This window comes from Sinocyclocheilus rhinocerous, unplaced genomic scaffold (assembly GCF_001515625.1).
Source record: "Sinocyclocheilus rhinocerous isolate Xijiao unplaced genomic scaffold, SAMN03320098_v1.1 scaffold182, whole genome shotgun sequence".
NCBI lineage: Eukaryota > Metazoa > Chordata > Actinopteri > Cypriniformes > Cyprinidae > Sinocyclocheilus > Sinocyclocheilus rhinocerous.
Genome location: NW_015655576.1, coordinates 1,788,339 through 1,805,564, shown reverse-complemented (window position 1 = coordinate 1,805,564; position 17,226 = coordinate 1,788,339). Strand labels below are relative to the sequence as shown.

Below are 17,226 nucleotides of genomic sequence, written 5' to 3'. Positions count from 1 at the left end.
AGTTGGGATTTTACCTCTTGGCAACCTTTATATACTCAAGGTTCCCATGATCTGTCAGCAGCAGGAAGGGGTTTTAAGCTTCGCCCATCCAGTGTCTATACTCTTTCAATGCACCCTTCATGGTGAGCACTGCCCAATTCCCCACCTCGCAATTATGGTCTGTAGGAACAAGCTTCTTAAAATGTAATTTGGCCAGGTCACCAGGTCGGATACAGCATGGCGTTCTCTGAAGTGTCAATTTCCTCAATGAACGTATAGAATTTGGAGAAGATTCTGGTTTAAAATACCTGTTCAGACATCAATATTCAATACTTGGGGTGTGGATTTACCTCGACATACAAAAAAATCAGTTGTAGGCCATGATGTGGACAACCTGAAATGACCTAGTTAAAACGCTTTTACATAACACTTACTCTAAGGGACAGTGAGACGACTTTGTCCCTACAAAGGGATGTGCCAGATAGTGAATTATTGGCTCATTTCCATGAGCAAATTGGACATAATTGAGAGGCTTTTTGTCTTACAGAATGCTTTCTTTAATGCCATATAGATACTACGTTTACCTCTTGGCTCTCTACCGTGGCGCATTATTCCTATACAATTTTCTAGATACAATGGACTCCACTAACAAATCGAACCAAGTTTCCAACAAATTAAAGGATTACTGGTAGTTGGCCTTGGGTAACCTAACGCCACAAGAGTGAAAGGGATAGAGTAAGGAGAAAAATGGATTCAACAAAGAACAATCAGACTTCTTGTCCTATAGTGTGCAGGGTTCTTTTTTTTCTCAGCTGAAACCCTATTATCTTTATTTACTTGAAGTATCCCCTGAGTTTCACAATCTCACAAACCACCTGTAGTTCCATCATACACCCCTAGAGGCTCATAAACCTTGTGTTGGAAATTAGTATTGTTATTTGTACAGCTAATATGACTCCGGAAATATTTTCATGCTTCTTCTTACGCTTTCTTAGGCCATGTCCACACGTACACGGGTTTTTCCTTCTTCCGTTTTTAAAAAAATCTACGTCCACATGAAAATGCAAACGCATGCTATGAATCACTGTCAAGAGCATGCCAAACCAAAAGGTGGCGATATAATCTCAACCGTAAAGCCATGTTGGCCAATCAGAAGCCTGAAAAAGTTTCCAGTAGGCGGAGATAACAGCGCAGGCGCCGAGGTCACAAGCCAAAAACTCCGGTTTCGCTGCCTACACGATAACACTGCAACCAGAGTTTTTGAAAATCTTCACCCTGGCAGGCGTTTTCAAAAATGTTCGGTTTCAGTGAACTGGTGCTGCATTTGTGTGTGGACGAACGGCCTAACCGCGTAGAAAAAGCTGTGGTTTTAAAAAATACCGCGTTCGTGTGGACAGGGCCTTACTATAAAGTTTCTGTATTTCACGCATAACCGCCCATGATCCTACGTCCTGTTATTGTACAACTCCAGACATGCAAGACGTCATGTAGAAATGCACTTTTTAAAAAAGTGATGGAAAAAGACTACGGTCGGGATGTACTTCCTATTGGGACAACAGGAGAATGTGCGTGTGACTAGAGACTGTCACAATTTAAGGAACTGACAGAAGTGAATTGCATCGTCGAAACCTACAAGCAGTTCAGTACAGAAACACTGAACAGACTTGCAGGTTCCAACACCTGAGCATAACAATCTAAATCACCCAGCTGCCAAAGCGAAGACAGCCAAGGAACAATAACAAAACCGCAGTAGCTACAGAGCTAAATCAGGTCACACGCCACTAGACAAATATACAACAAGCCCTATAAATTTGGTTAATCGTGTTGTAATTGAAACCACAAAATGGTAACTTCAGCCCAACTGTATATATTTTAGTCAAATACCCATGATGTTGTAGAAAGTGAATAAGGGTTTTACCAGACAGACTGCTGCATGACTCAACGGTTATAAATACAAAACAAACATTAAGGCACAAAGAATAAAATGAGTCAAAGCTTTGCTCCACCCCCTCAACTGTCTCTACAGCTTGTTGCTGTGATTCACAGTGATTCAGACCTCCAGGTGCTCTTTAGATGACCAGACATGCCACTCGGGGGTCAGAAGTGTGACAAAGTGCCGAATTCTGTTGTAGAGCCAATGCCAGGACCGCTCCATCTGTCTGGCATGTGTCAAAAATGACAAGAACCAGTGGAGTCCCTGCAGCAAGACACGACTAGAGCCAGAGTCAACAACCGGCCTGGAAGAACATGAAAGCTCTTGCTGGTGTACTTTTGCAACAGACTGTAAATGTCATAAATACAACCCTCAGAGATTTCAATGCAGTTCTGACTGCGCAGAAGGTCCCGTTAAACACCATCTAACATTTTGCCGCCCTAAAAACATTGAGTTTGTTTACATGCACAACAATATGCAAGAAAACTGCGTATATTGAATGAATTCTCCATATTTGACATCAAAACGAAAACAGGGTCTTGGTCAAAAATTAAGATGTGGCAATCAGGTTTTTTATGACCTTTTCCACAGTAGAGTAACTCAGTTTAAGGTCATTTAAAATTCAAGGCCCGAAGGTAAATGTGTGTAGGAATCAAATTACCAGGATCTGAAATTTCTGGTGTCTTCTGTGTGTGAATATGATAAAAATGTACTCTTTATTTGTTTTGATATCTTTATTTATTACAACGCTTCATACCTAAAGTAAGTGTTTATTGACTATTTGAATGATCTTTGTCTCTCTTTGTATGTTGGCATTAAATATTATGTTATGGTAAGTAAAGAAGCAAATTATGAACCAACATTTTATGACTAATGATGCTTTTGTGATGGCCAACCTGTTGATACTGTATAGCATTTACTCTCAGAGGGTCATCTCATCCCATCATACAACCATTACACCACAATAACAGAAAACATAATACATAAACATACTTTCTGCTTGATTCTACATTAGCATTATAAATATATTTTTTAACAAAAATAAAGCATCTTTCCACAACTGTCTCTTACATGTCTTCCTATGACACATATTTCCAGGACAAAAACCTAGTTTTGAGATAAGCTGTAAAATATAAGCAAGAATGAATTGAAATATTAAGAAAATGTTGCTGATAATACTTCCAGATCAATGAAGATTAGCTGTTCTTACATTGGATTGAGAAATGGAGAGTGTGAGAAAGACAGATCGCATACATAAATACTTTATTCTGGCATAATGACTGCATTACACTGCCTTCTGTAAGTCTTTGTTCACGGACAGGCAGTTGAACTCATCGGAAGGACAAAACTTTCTAGAGGCACATTGGAAATAGCAGTTTAAATGTCCTGGGCCCAAGAGGACTAAGGCAGAGAACAACAGAAAATTGTGTCTTCCATTTTAGCTAGGTTATATGACAGCACATCCTTTAATATGTTCATCCTCTTTTTGAATGAGGATTAAAGTCCACTGATTAGTCCATCCTTCAGGGGCATCCAGACTCCTGCTTGAGTGGATCCAAACACAAGCATGTGAGGTTCATGGTCTCTACAAATTTAGTGTTCTCCAAAAGACTTTCTCCTCATCTTTGACCTTTAGGAGAGTCGTATACATAAACAACAGAGAATCGACACAAACATCGTCCTTTTCAGTTTCGTTTCCGCCCAGTGTTTGACCACTTAATAATTAACTGAATACCAATCTTGTTTGTCTTCAGTGTTTGACAGAGTATGTAGAAAGCACCTTTGGTGTTGTGTTTTGTATAATGTTCCTCTGGATACAGTATATTTTTTGAACAGCAATGGGGTCAATAGGGTCAGAGTTCAGAGGTCAAAGTCCCAGTGCTGCTGGAGCATTACTTAGCCACTGTTGTCCTTCAATCGCTCGCTTGATGTGGTTTCACCTCATGTCCACTGGAGGGACAAAAAGAAAACAAAACAGCTGTTAACAAGCAATCACATGTTTTGTGGAATCTGGTGCAGTTTCAAAGTGATTTGATGGTGATTTCTTTTTCTTTAGTATGACATGCGGTTTGTGTGTGAGTGACACATATCCACCACGCAGTGATTTTAATGTGTATTATTGAACAGTCTGTGCATGTGTTTTTTTTACTTTAAACAGCATAAACACATTTCATTACACCAAATACACAAAATAATGTTCTTTTTAGCAGCATCATATGACCCCTTTAAGAAAGAAAGAACAAGGTGAAAGGAACAATATTTGTGATCAAGTCCACCAAACCATCAATCCAAACATTTTCATACACTAACACTCAAAATTATGGCAAACACATAAGCTCTGTTCCAAAACCTATTGAGCAGTGCTTGGCAGATTTTAAGATATCTAACAACATTTTTGGGAATAAATTGGAGTTGAGTCTCTGAGTGGGGTGCGCAGAGTTGCTTTCTATGAAAAGTTTTCCAAACCAGTCACTTCCATTTTAATGGTGCCTTAGAAGGTAGATGTCTAGCAGGTTGTAGACAGCAAAGCGGCTCACTTGGTTTTGGAACAAAGCTAAATTATATAGATGATGAACACAGTTTGATTTCATGAAATAAGTTGCATCAAACAGGCAATCCCGTGACCCATGCAGCAAAGCGAAAGTGCAAATGTCTCTCTCGCTCAGTGTTGCATGACTTTGATTGATCGTCTTGCTCTTTCTCCTGATCAGTTCATTCCAATGATTGGTTGCGAAGTGGCAGCGGTTCTGTCCACAGGATATTTACCTGCAGGATATTTTGGTCCGCTGAGTGTTAGGAAATGTTTGCCATTTATTGAATATCCTTGTTGATCTGTACTGCCACTGCTTGCTTTCTGTGTTTCCGTTTTTTACCATTTTTAACTGTGCGTGGGCCTGGAAACACAAGTTTGGGGAAAGGTGCAGGCAGATGATGGGTAGAATGTGGTTGAGTAGAAAAAAAGGAAAGCAAGAAAGAAAGCAAGCAAGAAAGATTAAAAGAAAGAATTTATGGCCTTGGGAAGGTTTAAAACAGACTGTAATTGCACTTCATAAATATTTGAGCCTCATGAGCTTCCAACCATTTTATCTCAGCACAAGGTTTTCACACACGAGGGCAGAAACCCGTTGAACCTGAAGGAGAACCTTCAGACACACTTCTACGTGTTTCAGCATTTGCACGCACCTGTGGTCTTTCTTATCCATTCAATTGCATCATTGCCCAGCACAGTAAAACACAAGCTCACACAGGTGTGTTTGTCTGCGGTGACAGCACAATGCCACAGGCCACTGAGTGCACAATCCATAGCCAAATAATCATTCAAAATCAGGCCAAACATTCGGTGTATGCGTGACATATGTACCTGTGTCTGCTTCCGCATGCTCGATCACGTGATGCTGTGATGTGCACACGCATTCCAAATGATCCTCTAACCGGACAAGCACCTCCTTCAATTTTGCTTTCTTACGCGATGCAAACTCTACCTTCGCCACCTGGAAGAAGAGAGAAAGACCAGGTTAGGTTAGCGATGAATAGTTTTTCAGTGTGTTGGTGTAGCATACAGGACGACAGCACAGTTAACTGTTAAGGTGCTACATGCTCAGTTAGCTCCAAACCCTGCCAAATGGTCATAGGCAACAGTGGAAAAAATTTCTCGAACAATTCCTGGGCAGTAAGCCCAAAACAGTTACATGTTCCACAGTTACGCCCCACTGCAGCACACTAAACTCAAAATAACCACCCAGCCTTACACAGGGGTCGACTCGTGTCTTTTATTGTGCTAATTTTAACGCTTAGGCCTCTATTTCTTCTCACTGTTCTGCTAATGCTTGGCTGCATGTATTCATGGTGGGTGGGAATATGATTACACCTGGTCTGCTCATTGGAAATCAATGCTGGTCAAAAGCCCAAAGTATACTTCGGCCGTCTGCGTTCCATGACAGTCTGTGCACTGTTCGAGTGATGCAATTTTCATCATCAGAAGTGTCTGTTGACGTCCGTGCACACAGACCGTGTGCAGCCCAATTTTTGTGACTGTGCAGATGGTGTGCGTACAACAGCGGACACGGCTGTGTGAGACGGAACGGAACGCGGAAAGTGAAGTATACCAGGGCCTTAAGGCAGTGGTTCCCAACACTGTTCCAACTCTGCACATTTTGCATGTCTCCTTTGTCTGACTAGAGGCGGACAAAGTACTCAACTCCATTACTTGAGTATAATACTCAAGTAAAGTACAGATACTCAAAAAGTGTACTTAAGTACAATACTCAAGTAAATGTACTTAGTTACTGTCCGCCTCTGACACACCCATTTTTGGTCTTGGAGTCTCTACTAATGATCTGATGAGTTGAATCAGGTGTGTTTGATTAAGGAAACATGCTAAATGTGCGGCGTTGAGGGGGCTCCAGGAACATGGTTGGAAACTACTGTGAATCTACTAGACAGATGATTCTAATTGTTGCAGTCGCATCTCAATAAGTCTCAATTTTTTGAAAAAAAATAATCTTGACTTTTTCCCATTCCACTGCCCACATCTCATGTTTTTAAATGTAAAAATATCCCCTTGATTGGTCTTTTTGGCAATATACATGCCAAATACATGCTTAACTTAGTAGAAGTTGGTTTTATGGGTTGCTAAAGAGGTTTTGTAGTGTGGTAAGGAACGGTACTCCATTTGCTCCATCAGGAATGACCCAGAAAGTGATCACACCACCACAATTTGAGTGTGCACAATGGGACTGCACATTTGCAATGCGTTGGCCAAGCATTCAAGTATGCATTGGTTTGCTTCCATGGAGTGTTTTTCTGGCTTCGAACACAATCACTAAATTCAGTGCATGACTCACAGAGTGCAAATAAAAACTCAGTCTACCATGCAAGTGCAATTGGTTTAACATTTTGGAACAAATGATGCAACACTTGGACACTCCCACAAACCTATAGAGAAACGTCAGAATGAAGGTAGGGAGCGAGAGAACGTGAAACAGGACTGTTTCGGTGACTCTGTCCACCCGGTTATACTCTTTCACTCTGTCTGCTGCCCACCTCTCCCTCCTCTTGGACATTCTTGCACTTGGTTATATTTACAGAGCCAAGTCTAAAACAGCCCGTGGCGTGCAAGAATGTTCTGCGACTGAGGATGAAGGGTGAGACAGACACCGAGGGGCTTGAGAACTGGTCGGGGGGTTGGGTAAGGGGTTCAGCAAAGGGTCATGATAAGAAAAAAAGAGTCTCTGCACCATCCTTTGCTGCCCCCGCTCCAATATTTTTATCATTGACTTTGCATCTTGGTTACAAGTCCGAACTTCACACGTGCGCTTGCCCACATACTCGAATGCGCTTTATAAAAAGCCCCAAGTTTCTCAGGAGGCCATTCCAAGCTCTATTTATAAACTACTGTGCTTTACGCCGCAATGAAAGCCCTGCGAAATCCCAGCGCAGCGCACTAATGGTGTGACATCTGATCCAGCCCCGGCTCCATCAACCCCAACCCCCTCTGACTCGCCCTGCGCTCTGTGAGGACTATTGTCCGGGGTCTGGATAATTGGCATTGGGATTTCCCCGCAAGAAAGGTCGATAAAGAAAGGTTGAGAGAAAGAACAGGCATCAGGAGAGGTGCATCATGGGTAATTAGCATGGGAACAAAGGGAACTGGACACGTAGCCAAGGGACAGGCAGTTTTGCTGCACATCTGTCAGTGAGTAAATCTGATGACAAAACACTGTGGATAAAGCGAAACCGAGAGCAGCAGAAAGAGCGGGGGTCCGATGGCAGGCAGGCGACTGGTGGGGTGACCCAAAAAGAAAGAGTGGTGTGGGGAGCAAGCGTTCTTATTGAGTGAGTGACAAAGAGAGGCCTGAACAGGAACAAGGGATGCTGGGAGATGGGTTAAATAAGGGAAACTTTTATCTCATGATCTGCATGTCTAGAGTTACAGAAAGAGTATGGGCAAAATCTTTGCAGTTAAACACATTCACTGGCACCCAGACAATCACGAAGATAAGGAGAAAAGGTGATCTAATCTGTGCACTTCCTGTAACAGCCCTTTAAAAACGTCCCTAAACACCAGCAGAAAGCCCAAGAGTGAAGAGATGGAAAGAACATTGAATTATAGATATGACAGCAATCACAGCCCACCACATGCAAAGAAAAACAAACAAAAAAGAAAAGAGAGGGGGGGGGGGGCTGTATTTTTTTTTTCTTTCTTGCATTTCAAGGTATTTTTGGACTATATAATCTTTAATTGATTCTCATTTGAATCTCACGCATTCTAACTGATGTATAAGGCAAGGTGTAACTGATGTATACATAACATAATATTTAAGAACTTCAACAAACTTTTTAAAAAAAACCTCTGTGATGCCCATTACTTAAAAGTGAATTACTGTAAACATGCAAAGACTACATGCTTTTGTCAATTTATAGATTATATATTATCATACAACTTCACAGACACGTGAATAAAAAAAAGTCAGATGTATGAGACAGTTTTAACATGGGCTTACTGTAAATGTATCTCTGAACACAGAGCTACGTTGTTCAGTTTTTGTCAGCTACATCAGCCTTTCCATTCCAATACAACAGGCTCTTTTGGAATACTCTGCTGTATCTTCTATATTAATATGACGCTCATTCGACTTAGCACTATTTGTGTTTCCTCAGCGTTTGCGTCAGAGATGGGGCCCGTATCCTCACTAACCTGGGCCATTTGAGGCTCTTTAATACCCAAAATCAACACTCGCAACACACCTCGTGCTTCCAGTGCCAGTTAAACCATGTATGATTTCCCTTCACACCGACCTCTAAAGGAGGAATCCAAATCTGGCTCATCCAAACACTTAAACGCTTGCCTTTTGAACCACATCACATGCTGTATTCTTACACGCGCCTGCAAACATTCCAAATCAGGAATATCCTCACTTAGTCTCTTCATTAGGAAAGAACAGCGGTGTGCTGGATTTAGTAAAAAAAAAACTTTTCCTCAGGTTGGGATCAGGTATGCTGATTCAGTCAAATAATGAACTATCAAAAGAATATTGGACCCCATTGACTTTCACTGAATAAATTAAAAACTTTTTAAAAAGTCTTTCATGTTAAACTGAAGAAAGAAAGTCATATAGGTTTGTAAAGACATGAAGGCCAGTAAATGATGACAGAATCTACGATGTCCCTTTCAGCTTTCTGCTGTGTTAACAGATGTTTGAATGTGGCCTTGCTCTCACCTGTTGTTGTAGTACTGTGTGATGATGTTTGCATGCAAGCGTGCTTTAGCAAGGCTAATAGACACAAACTGCAACACAGCAGTTCTGGGGAAATCATTAGTACTGTACACCAATAGCAAGAGAGAACGTGAAGGGGAAATGAGGTCAAACAGAGACTGTACAGAAGAGAAATGAACAGGAGAAAATGTATCACTCATTATGGTGCCTGTAGAAATGAAAATCTTGATTTCAGTTAAAAGAGCCAAATGTCTTTTTGATAGAAGCATGTGCATGTGTTGCACCTAACATGAAACTGTTCATTTTGTAGAATAATTTGAACTTAAGCAGCAAAATTTATCTCATATTTAATTGCTGATTTGAAATTTGTTACTGCAACAGCCAACAGGTTCGGAGATTTCAGTCCCAACTCAAGCAGATAGGAGCTGTGCTAGCATGATAAGAACAGCTGATGAGTGAACTGACTTGCCTTAAAGCAACTTTGGGTGAAAGAAGTGAACAGAATCCATCAGAGGAATATGCTGTGCTGGTAACAAATAGAAAGAGCAGCTATCAACTCCTGTTACACTTTACATAACAGCTCAATCACAACTGTGTGGAGAGAGAGAGAGTTGGGCTAAATGCCAGAGGAAACAGAGAAAGAAAAAAGAAACATAGACAGACAGTCTGATTGATTGATTGATTGATTGATTGATTTAAAGACAGATAGATAGATATATTGATAGATAGATAGATAGATAGATAGATAGGGTAGGTGAAGTTTAACTCCAGTAAGTGTTGATAGACTCATTATCTGGTGTTATGTTCCACATCCAGCAGTGTCTCCTTTGAAACGAGCTTATCACTGCAATGAACCAAAGTACAGCAGAAATGTGGCCAAGCATGCACACACACAGACACACACATATACACACACACTCCCTGTGCAGCGAGGCCTATTTACAGTCAGTCTTTTTTATATTGCGGCTCTGAACAGCAGTACCTTGTGCAGACCTGCTTCTTTTTTAGGATGAGAAGGAAAAAGTGAGGGAAGGGTAAATACATCTCTTAAGAGTATTTGCTCAAATATATACCACCATAGCTGGAAAGAAACACACATAATATATTCTCGTCCCATCCCTGTGCTCAGAGCTGGAAAAAAAACATACAAGAATAACATCTGTATTCATTTTATGCGGAAAAACGGATAGTGCTATACGATCAACTGAACGACCATTCAGAAGATTGCTTAATATGAATAAGTGAACAAATAAAAAAAAAATGCTCATGTAAATAAATATATACACACTACCGTTGAAAAGTTTGGGGTTGGTAAGATTTTTTAATGTAAAAATACTCACCAAGACTGCATTTATTTGATTAAAAATACAGTAAAACAGTAATATTGTGAAATATTATTACTATTTAAAACAGAGGTGTGGCTTGGAATGGGTGTGGCCTTGATATCTATACTGCTTAAGATATAAAGTCAACATTGTCTTCCCCACATTTAAATGACTTTACAGGACTGTTGATGCATTGCTTTTACCTTGACAGTACGGTGCTGTTTTTTGGAGGGGTGACAGCGCATGTTGCCGGTGTTGCAGCAGCCTGTACAGCGTTTCACCTCCACACACGGAGGCCATATTAGGAAGTTTGCAGCGGTGGGATCCACTTGACTGCGGGGGATCTCGTAGATCACTGTCCGTGTCTTGCACATGGCGGGCACCGCTTCCTCTACTGGACACAAGAAAGGAAGACACATGGATAAATTAATGTATTAGAATAAATTCAAAGCAAAGAATCGTCAAGATATTTATTACTTTATTAAATAGCTCAATCATAATCACCCTAAACTAAATGCAAAACATGCAAACCACGCTAAACTATATTAAATAAACAAACAACAAAATAAAACTATAATAAAATAAAATAACTTGAATATGGCACATTAATATGGTAATCACTGTACTATAGTATAACTATACTATACTCAATAATCACTCTGAACTACACTAAAATAAAATCAAATAAAAATACCATGGCACATGATGATGGCAATCATTCAGTACCATGACATTATCATTTGATGTCGTCATTATACTATGGTATAATTATATTTTATTAATTATCTCAAGCATAATCACACAAAACACACTAAAAACCAAACCAAATCAAAATAAAAAATTACCATGGCACATGAATATGGCAATCATTCAGTACTACTGAATTACCATTTTTCGGTTCATTTTTGGTAGTTACAGAATCTGATTTTTTAGTTTTTGGCCTGTGTGCTTCTCTGATGATATCCAGCAAAACAAAAAGGCCCTTAAAACTGCATTAGTAGCAAATATTATAGAGGGTTTTTTAATATCTCTGAGCCTCTGTATTTACCTAGACTAAAATAAGATCGACCACAGCACTGAGATCAGCATTCGATCTGGAGGTTTAGTCTCTTTCAGAGCAACAGCACACAGCTATTCTGAGGCCTGAACAGTTTTTCTGTGTGTTTGAGTGAGTGATTGGGAGGTACAGAGGGAACAGAATATCCCAACACACACAAAGGCACACACACACACACCCCACTGCGCTCCACGATTGATGTGAAGGGGAAGGAAGTCAGATATTAGAATAATGTGACACTGAAGACTGGAGTAATGACGATGAAAATTCAGCTTTAAATCACAGGAATAAAATACATATATTTAAAATATATTCAAATAGAAAACAGCTATTTTAAATTGTAATAATATTTTATAATATTACTGTTATTATTGTATTTTTTCAAATAAATTCATAAAATGTAACCGACTTCAAAATTCAAAAGGTATAGTGTATGTGTAGTATTATATTTTCTCATGCAAAGTTTGCATTCACGATGCTCTGATGTTTGTTGCCAGATTGTTGTTCCCAGGTTGTTAAGGTATTTTTTGTTAAGGTGTTTTTTGTGCGTTGCTATGAACAAACGTAGGACACGATAAGCACTCAAATTAGAAGTAATACCATGGCAATAGTTAAACTATTATCAGTGAAGCACCATAAATTAACAATCGTTCTGCCAAGCAATGCAGTTCATGGACTGTTTATGGTTGCTAGGCAACTACAGAATTCATCAAATAAGATTCCGGAGACAGAACTGCTCATTTATGCAATACTTCTTAAACTGAAGGTTGTCAAGAGTGACATGTCTTTGAGCAGAAGGTCTTACCGACACTCCTCTTCCGTCTGTGGGACAGCTGCAGACTCTTGAGATCTGAGGAAGTGGCCTTATATGAATGATGGCTCTTCTGATGGTGCTTCTGTTTGACCTCCTCAATCACCTCATTTCCAGGACCTCCTCAAAACACAGGTTATCTGTATTACTTTCATGTAAAATCACTTTTCCCCCCCTTTTAAACCAAGATGAATCCACAATGAGGCTATTGAAAGTCTCCAGTAGATGCCCCGCAGCCTTAAGAGGCTAAGTGGCACCAAAGCATGAAATAATTTCCTTCTTCACAAACTCATTTTTCTACAAACAATGGCTGCTTTATTCACAAGCTTAATTGGAAATTCATCACGAAGGATTTCTGGAGGAACGATGTAATTTTGGCCCTGAATGTGGTTGCCAAGTTTATTATAATGTCTTCTGTAGCATTGACATGCCCGAAGCACAAATCTGAACTCCTGACAACCTCAGTGGATTTGCCACTGGTACAAATGAGTAAGACTCCTGAATACAAAATCAGTTCAGTTATTAGGTGCTGTTTAAACAACGCATGATGCATATGAAAGCATCATATTAATAATAAGGTTTGAATTAATCATGTGACATAACCAACAACACAGAGCATGACAACTAATGCACAAAACGCTTTCCATGTATGAATGAAGAGATTGGTATATTAAAGCGATAGTTTACCAAAAAATGAAAAGTTTGTCATCATCTACTCGCCCTCATGCTATTCCAAACCTATTCTTTTTTTGTTTAATTTTTCAAAAGATATTTTGAAGAATGTTGGCAATCGAACAGCAGCTGGTATCCACTGAATTCACAGTATGGAAAAAAATACTATAGAAATCAATGGCTACCAGCAACTGTTTGATTACCAACATTCTTCAAAATATCTTCTTTTGTGTTCAACAGAAACGTTTGGAACAACATGAGGGTGAGTAAATGATGACAGAATTTTAATTTGGGGGTAAAAAAAAAAAAGGACAAAATAAGGAGATCATCAGTCTCCCTGTAAAACATGAAATCATTTCCTTTTATTCCTACAGATCTAAACTAGTTTCACTTTGAGAGGTAGACATTCAGGTACTGTAAGCATAAATATGATATGAAATATGATATTTTGTCAAAAGGACCACTCAGTAAAAGTGACCGTCTGATTGACATGAAAATCAGCTAACCGCTGTTCACTTGTTGCATTATATGATAAAGTGTCATAAACAATTTATGGTGCTGTGTTATAAGGAATGAAATATACAATTAAATACTGAAAAATCTAAAACAAAATTTTTTTTTTTGTATATTTTTATTTGTTTTTATTGTTCACAAAGTTTTTATATAGTAAAAATATTGCAAATATAGAATATATATATATATATATATATATATATAGCAATATTATATTGCAATATATATAATATATATCTACAACAAATAAAAACTATTTTAGGTGAATAATTAAAACTAATAAATAATAATAAATAAAAACTAATAAAACTGATAATTAAATACAGAAAAAAAAAATAGTTTTATTCATTTTATTAATTATTTTTCAATAGTTTTATTCATTTTTTCATATTCAAAGTTTTATATATATTTATATATAGTATAGATAGAAAGGTATGTATGTGTGTGTGTGTGTGTGTGTGTGTGTATTTAGATAACAATATTATATTGTAAATATATAATATATATCTACAACAAATAAAAACTATTTGTGAATAATTAAAACAAAAATTTGTATTTTTGTTTTAATTATTAAAGTTTTATTCATTTTTTCATATTCAAAGTTTTATATATATTTATATATAGTATAGATAGATAGGTATGAATGTATGTATGTGTATGTGTGTGTGTGTGTGTGTGTGTGTGTGTATAAATACTGTATATATACTGTAAAATACAGTATATATAAACTATTTGTAACCAATTAACAATATACACTACAGAAATTTTCAAACTAAATTTGTTATCTGATATTGTTCTACAGATATTTTAGCCCGGTTTAGTTAACTAAAGCATGCAGTGTGGTTAACCATCAAACTGGCTAATCTGTGAGTGGCAGAAGAACTGCGCCCAGCTCTGAACTGTGAGGGTGCGTCCGTCAGGAATGCTGAGAGAGCAAAGCACCCAAACACACTCTCTGAACTTAAAAGACTGCATGACCACACACAGTCCTGAAGCAGGAAACACAAGTGACATGACAACAAAAGCCCCACTCTGTTCTGTGTCTCTAGTTCGTCTCATCTTTCCTACCAAATGGAAGGCCATTGTTTTTAAGCTGTTTTTCAGACTCAGTCAAAGAGTAAGCACTGACCCGCAGAGAGAGAGAGCTCAGCATTTGATCCTGCACAACACACCTTATCTCATGTTCACATCAAAACTCAGTGTTATGATGTCAAACTCGAGACCTTTGTTCTCTTGAACACAAAAACACCAGACGACCATCTGAAAGAAAGTACTGCTGTCAAAGCACACTTAAAGCAACAGCTCACCCAAAAAAATCATTTTTGTCATCAGATGTTGTGAAAGAATTAAATGGAGCAACGTTTCTTTGTGTTGTTCTAAACACGTGTGAATGAGCAAATGAGATTTGAGATTTATGGTGAAGAGATTTTCAGTGAATAATGGCTTTTTTTGGGGGGGATATGTGTACCTTCAATTTATTCGGGTTTGTCAGTGGAAAAATACTAAAATAAATGTTTTAATTTTGAATTTATTTATATACTGTACAAAAGTATTGCTTATACAGATTAAAAGTGTCATGTTTATGTTAACTCTCTGTGTGTGTGTGTGTGTGAAGCCCATTTCAGCCACAGATTTAAAAAAACAAGAAAGGTAATTCTTGTTCACAATTACCTTTTTATATTTTTTTCCCCATGGCATTTTTTCCCCATAATTCTGACTTTATATCTCACAACTCTGAGAAAAAAAGCCAGAATTGTCAAATATAAAAAAAAAACTTTTTGTGGAGGAAACAGGTTTTCATAGATATCTGTTCAGAAATTAAGAATTAAAAACCCTGCTTAGCCTATATATATATTTTTTTTTTTTACATTTTATATTGAGTTTTGATCTTAACTTTGGTTCCTGTGTGGGAGCGGTTCCTGAGTGATTACAGTGAACATGAAAACAACCTATTCAAGTCCTTCTCTTTGACTGACATGCGACGGCTTTGAACAGTCTGACTTTAAAAAGATCTGAAAATATACCATCACTGGCGTCAGGCATCTTTTACTAGTCTTTGGGTGTCTGACAGACAGCCTGATTTATGAGGACACCAATAACAACTAGAATACTAGAGTACTATATCTAAAAACGGGAAATGTTGTATCTATTTGAAACATACAAAGGCTATATTTCACCCCAAAATCAAAAGAAAAAAAGAAAAATATTTATTTAATTAGCCTATTTTAGTACTAAGAATTTTGCAGGAAAAATATTTTCTTGATCATATTTTTTAATTACAATAGTTTTTACTGTGCTTAACTGACTTTAATTCAAAAATAAACTATAAAATAACTAAAATATAACAAAAAAAAATAATATAAATATATATATATATATATATATATATATAACTAAACAAAAATCTTCAAATAAAAATAAAACAAATTATTAAATAAAGTACGTAATTTTAAATAAATCTTAAATATATAAAAAATAAAGCAATATGTAATTTCTTTTTTTTCTGTACATTCTGGAGTGAAATGTAACCTAGACATGTTCTTGACAGGTGTGGTGAGATTAACCCACATAGCATATAAAAGTCACTTATTTACTCCAATGCAGTGCACACTAATTCTAACCAATGGAACCAAAAAGACCAAAAAATAATAATAATTTTAAGGTAGATATTTTCAAACTTCAAAAGAGCCCCGCCATTTGATATATTACAAGTGCCTGTGTAAATACCAGCTCAAGTGAACTCAGAGACGGCTCGTGTTAGTGATCACGGTAATATTATCCAAACTAAAAAGAAGGAGGAAAACTAGCAGCAGAACACGAGATTTCAACCCCGTACAAAGCATATTTCACTCATGCGTTTTACTGTTAACATCACCACTCCTATTGCAACATTAAATGCCCAGAGGACTTGTATTTATGACATGAGGCGATGCTCTGTTATCATTATTCAACCCGTCCCCCCTGCACACCTATCACACCTATGCTCTCACCACAGAAACCAGACTGGTTACACTCATACCCCACATTATACTGTCTTGCTTTTGTGTGTGTGTGTAATTACCGGTAATTCCCCTGTAAATGAAATTATAGTAGGCAAATAAAACCACTTGCGGACAACTTAAGTATAGGAAAACTTGGCTTCCCGTTCGCCGTGACGTAAGTCTGGAAATAAGATCCATGCGTTGCTCTAAAAACAGAAGCAATCTGCGAAGAACTATTTATGACTCTCCACCCATTGGCCAGTATAAACGATACCTTTAAATTGTTTTGTGCCACGTATAAAACACAGCTTCACGGCTTTGTGACATGTACAACATTTACACTTAAACCACAGCAACTACAACAAACACCTGTAAATAGCCCTGCCACAGAGACACATGAGATTAGCTGTTGAACAAAGTCCACAGAGGTGTCAAGAAGACAATGAGCAGAATTTACCTGGGGAATTTACCTCCAGTAGCCGCTGGAGGTCGCTGATGCTGTTGATTTCGCTGTGGGACAGTCTGTCGATGAAATCCTGAGGGATTGCAAACTCCTTCTGCCGACATAAAAAGAGCTCAGTTGCAATTTGACAAATCTAGCACGACACAGAAGTGTATTTCTGCGTAAGAGTAGCGTAAAATAAAAGTCTGAAAAGTTGAAAAGCCATTCTGAAGACGCATTTTCTAATCACATCAACAAAAATCGAGCAGATGTAGGCTATTTTCCTGTTACAGATT

General features: G+C 38.0%; 1 protein-coding gene across 3 annotated transcripts in view; it reads right to left on the bottom strand.

The window, feature by feature from the left end:
- Positions 1-2,673: 2,673 nt before the first annotated feature.
- LOC107718638 (platelet-derived growth factor subunit A-like) overlaps positions 2,674-17,226 on the bottom strand; it is an 18,077-nt gene continuing 3,524 nt past the window's right edge. Inside the window, exons 2-7 of one of the 3 annotated variants that reach the window (XM_016525808.1) lie at positions 16,946-17,045; positions 12,317-12,442; positions 10,658-10,848; positions 5,274-5,403; positions 4,679-4,806; positions 2,674-3,862 (exon numbers count right to left, since the gene is read on the bottom strand). In XM_016525808.1, the coding sequence (XP_016381294.1) occupies positions 4,724-4,806; positions 5,274-5,403; positions 10,658-10,848; positions 12,317-12,442; positions 16,946-17,045 (630 nt within the window). In that variant the 3' untranslated portion in view covers positions 2,674-3,862; positions 4,679-4,723. The remainder of the gene's footprint in view (positions 3,863-4,678; positions 4,807-5,273; positions 5,404-10,657; positions 10,849-12,316; positions 12,443-16,945; positions 17,046-17,226) is intronic. The other 2 variants (XM_016525810.1, XM_016525811.1) reach the window with 2 other exon arrangements.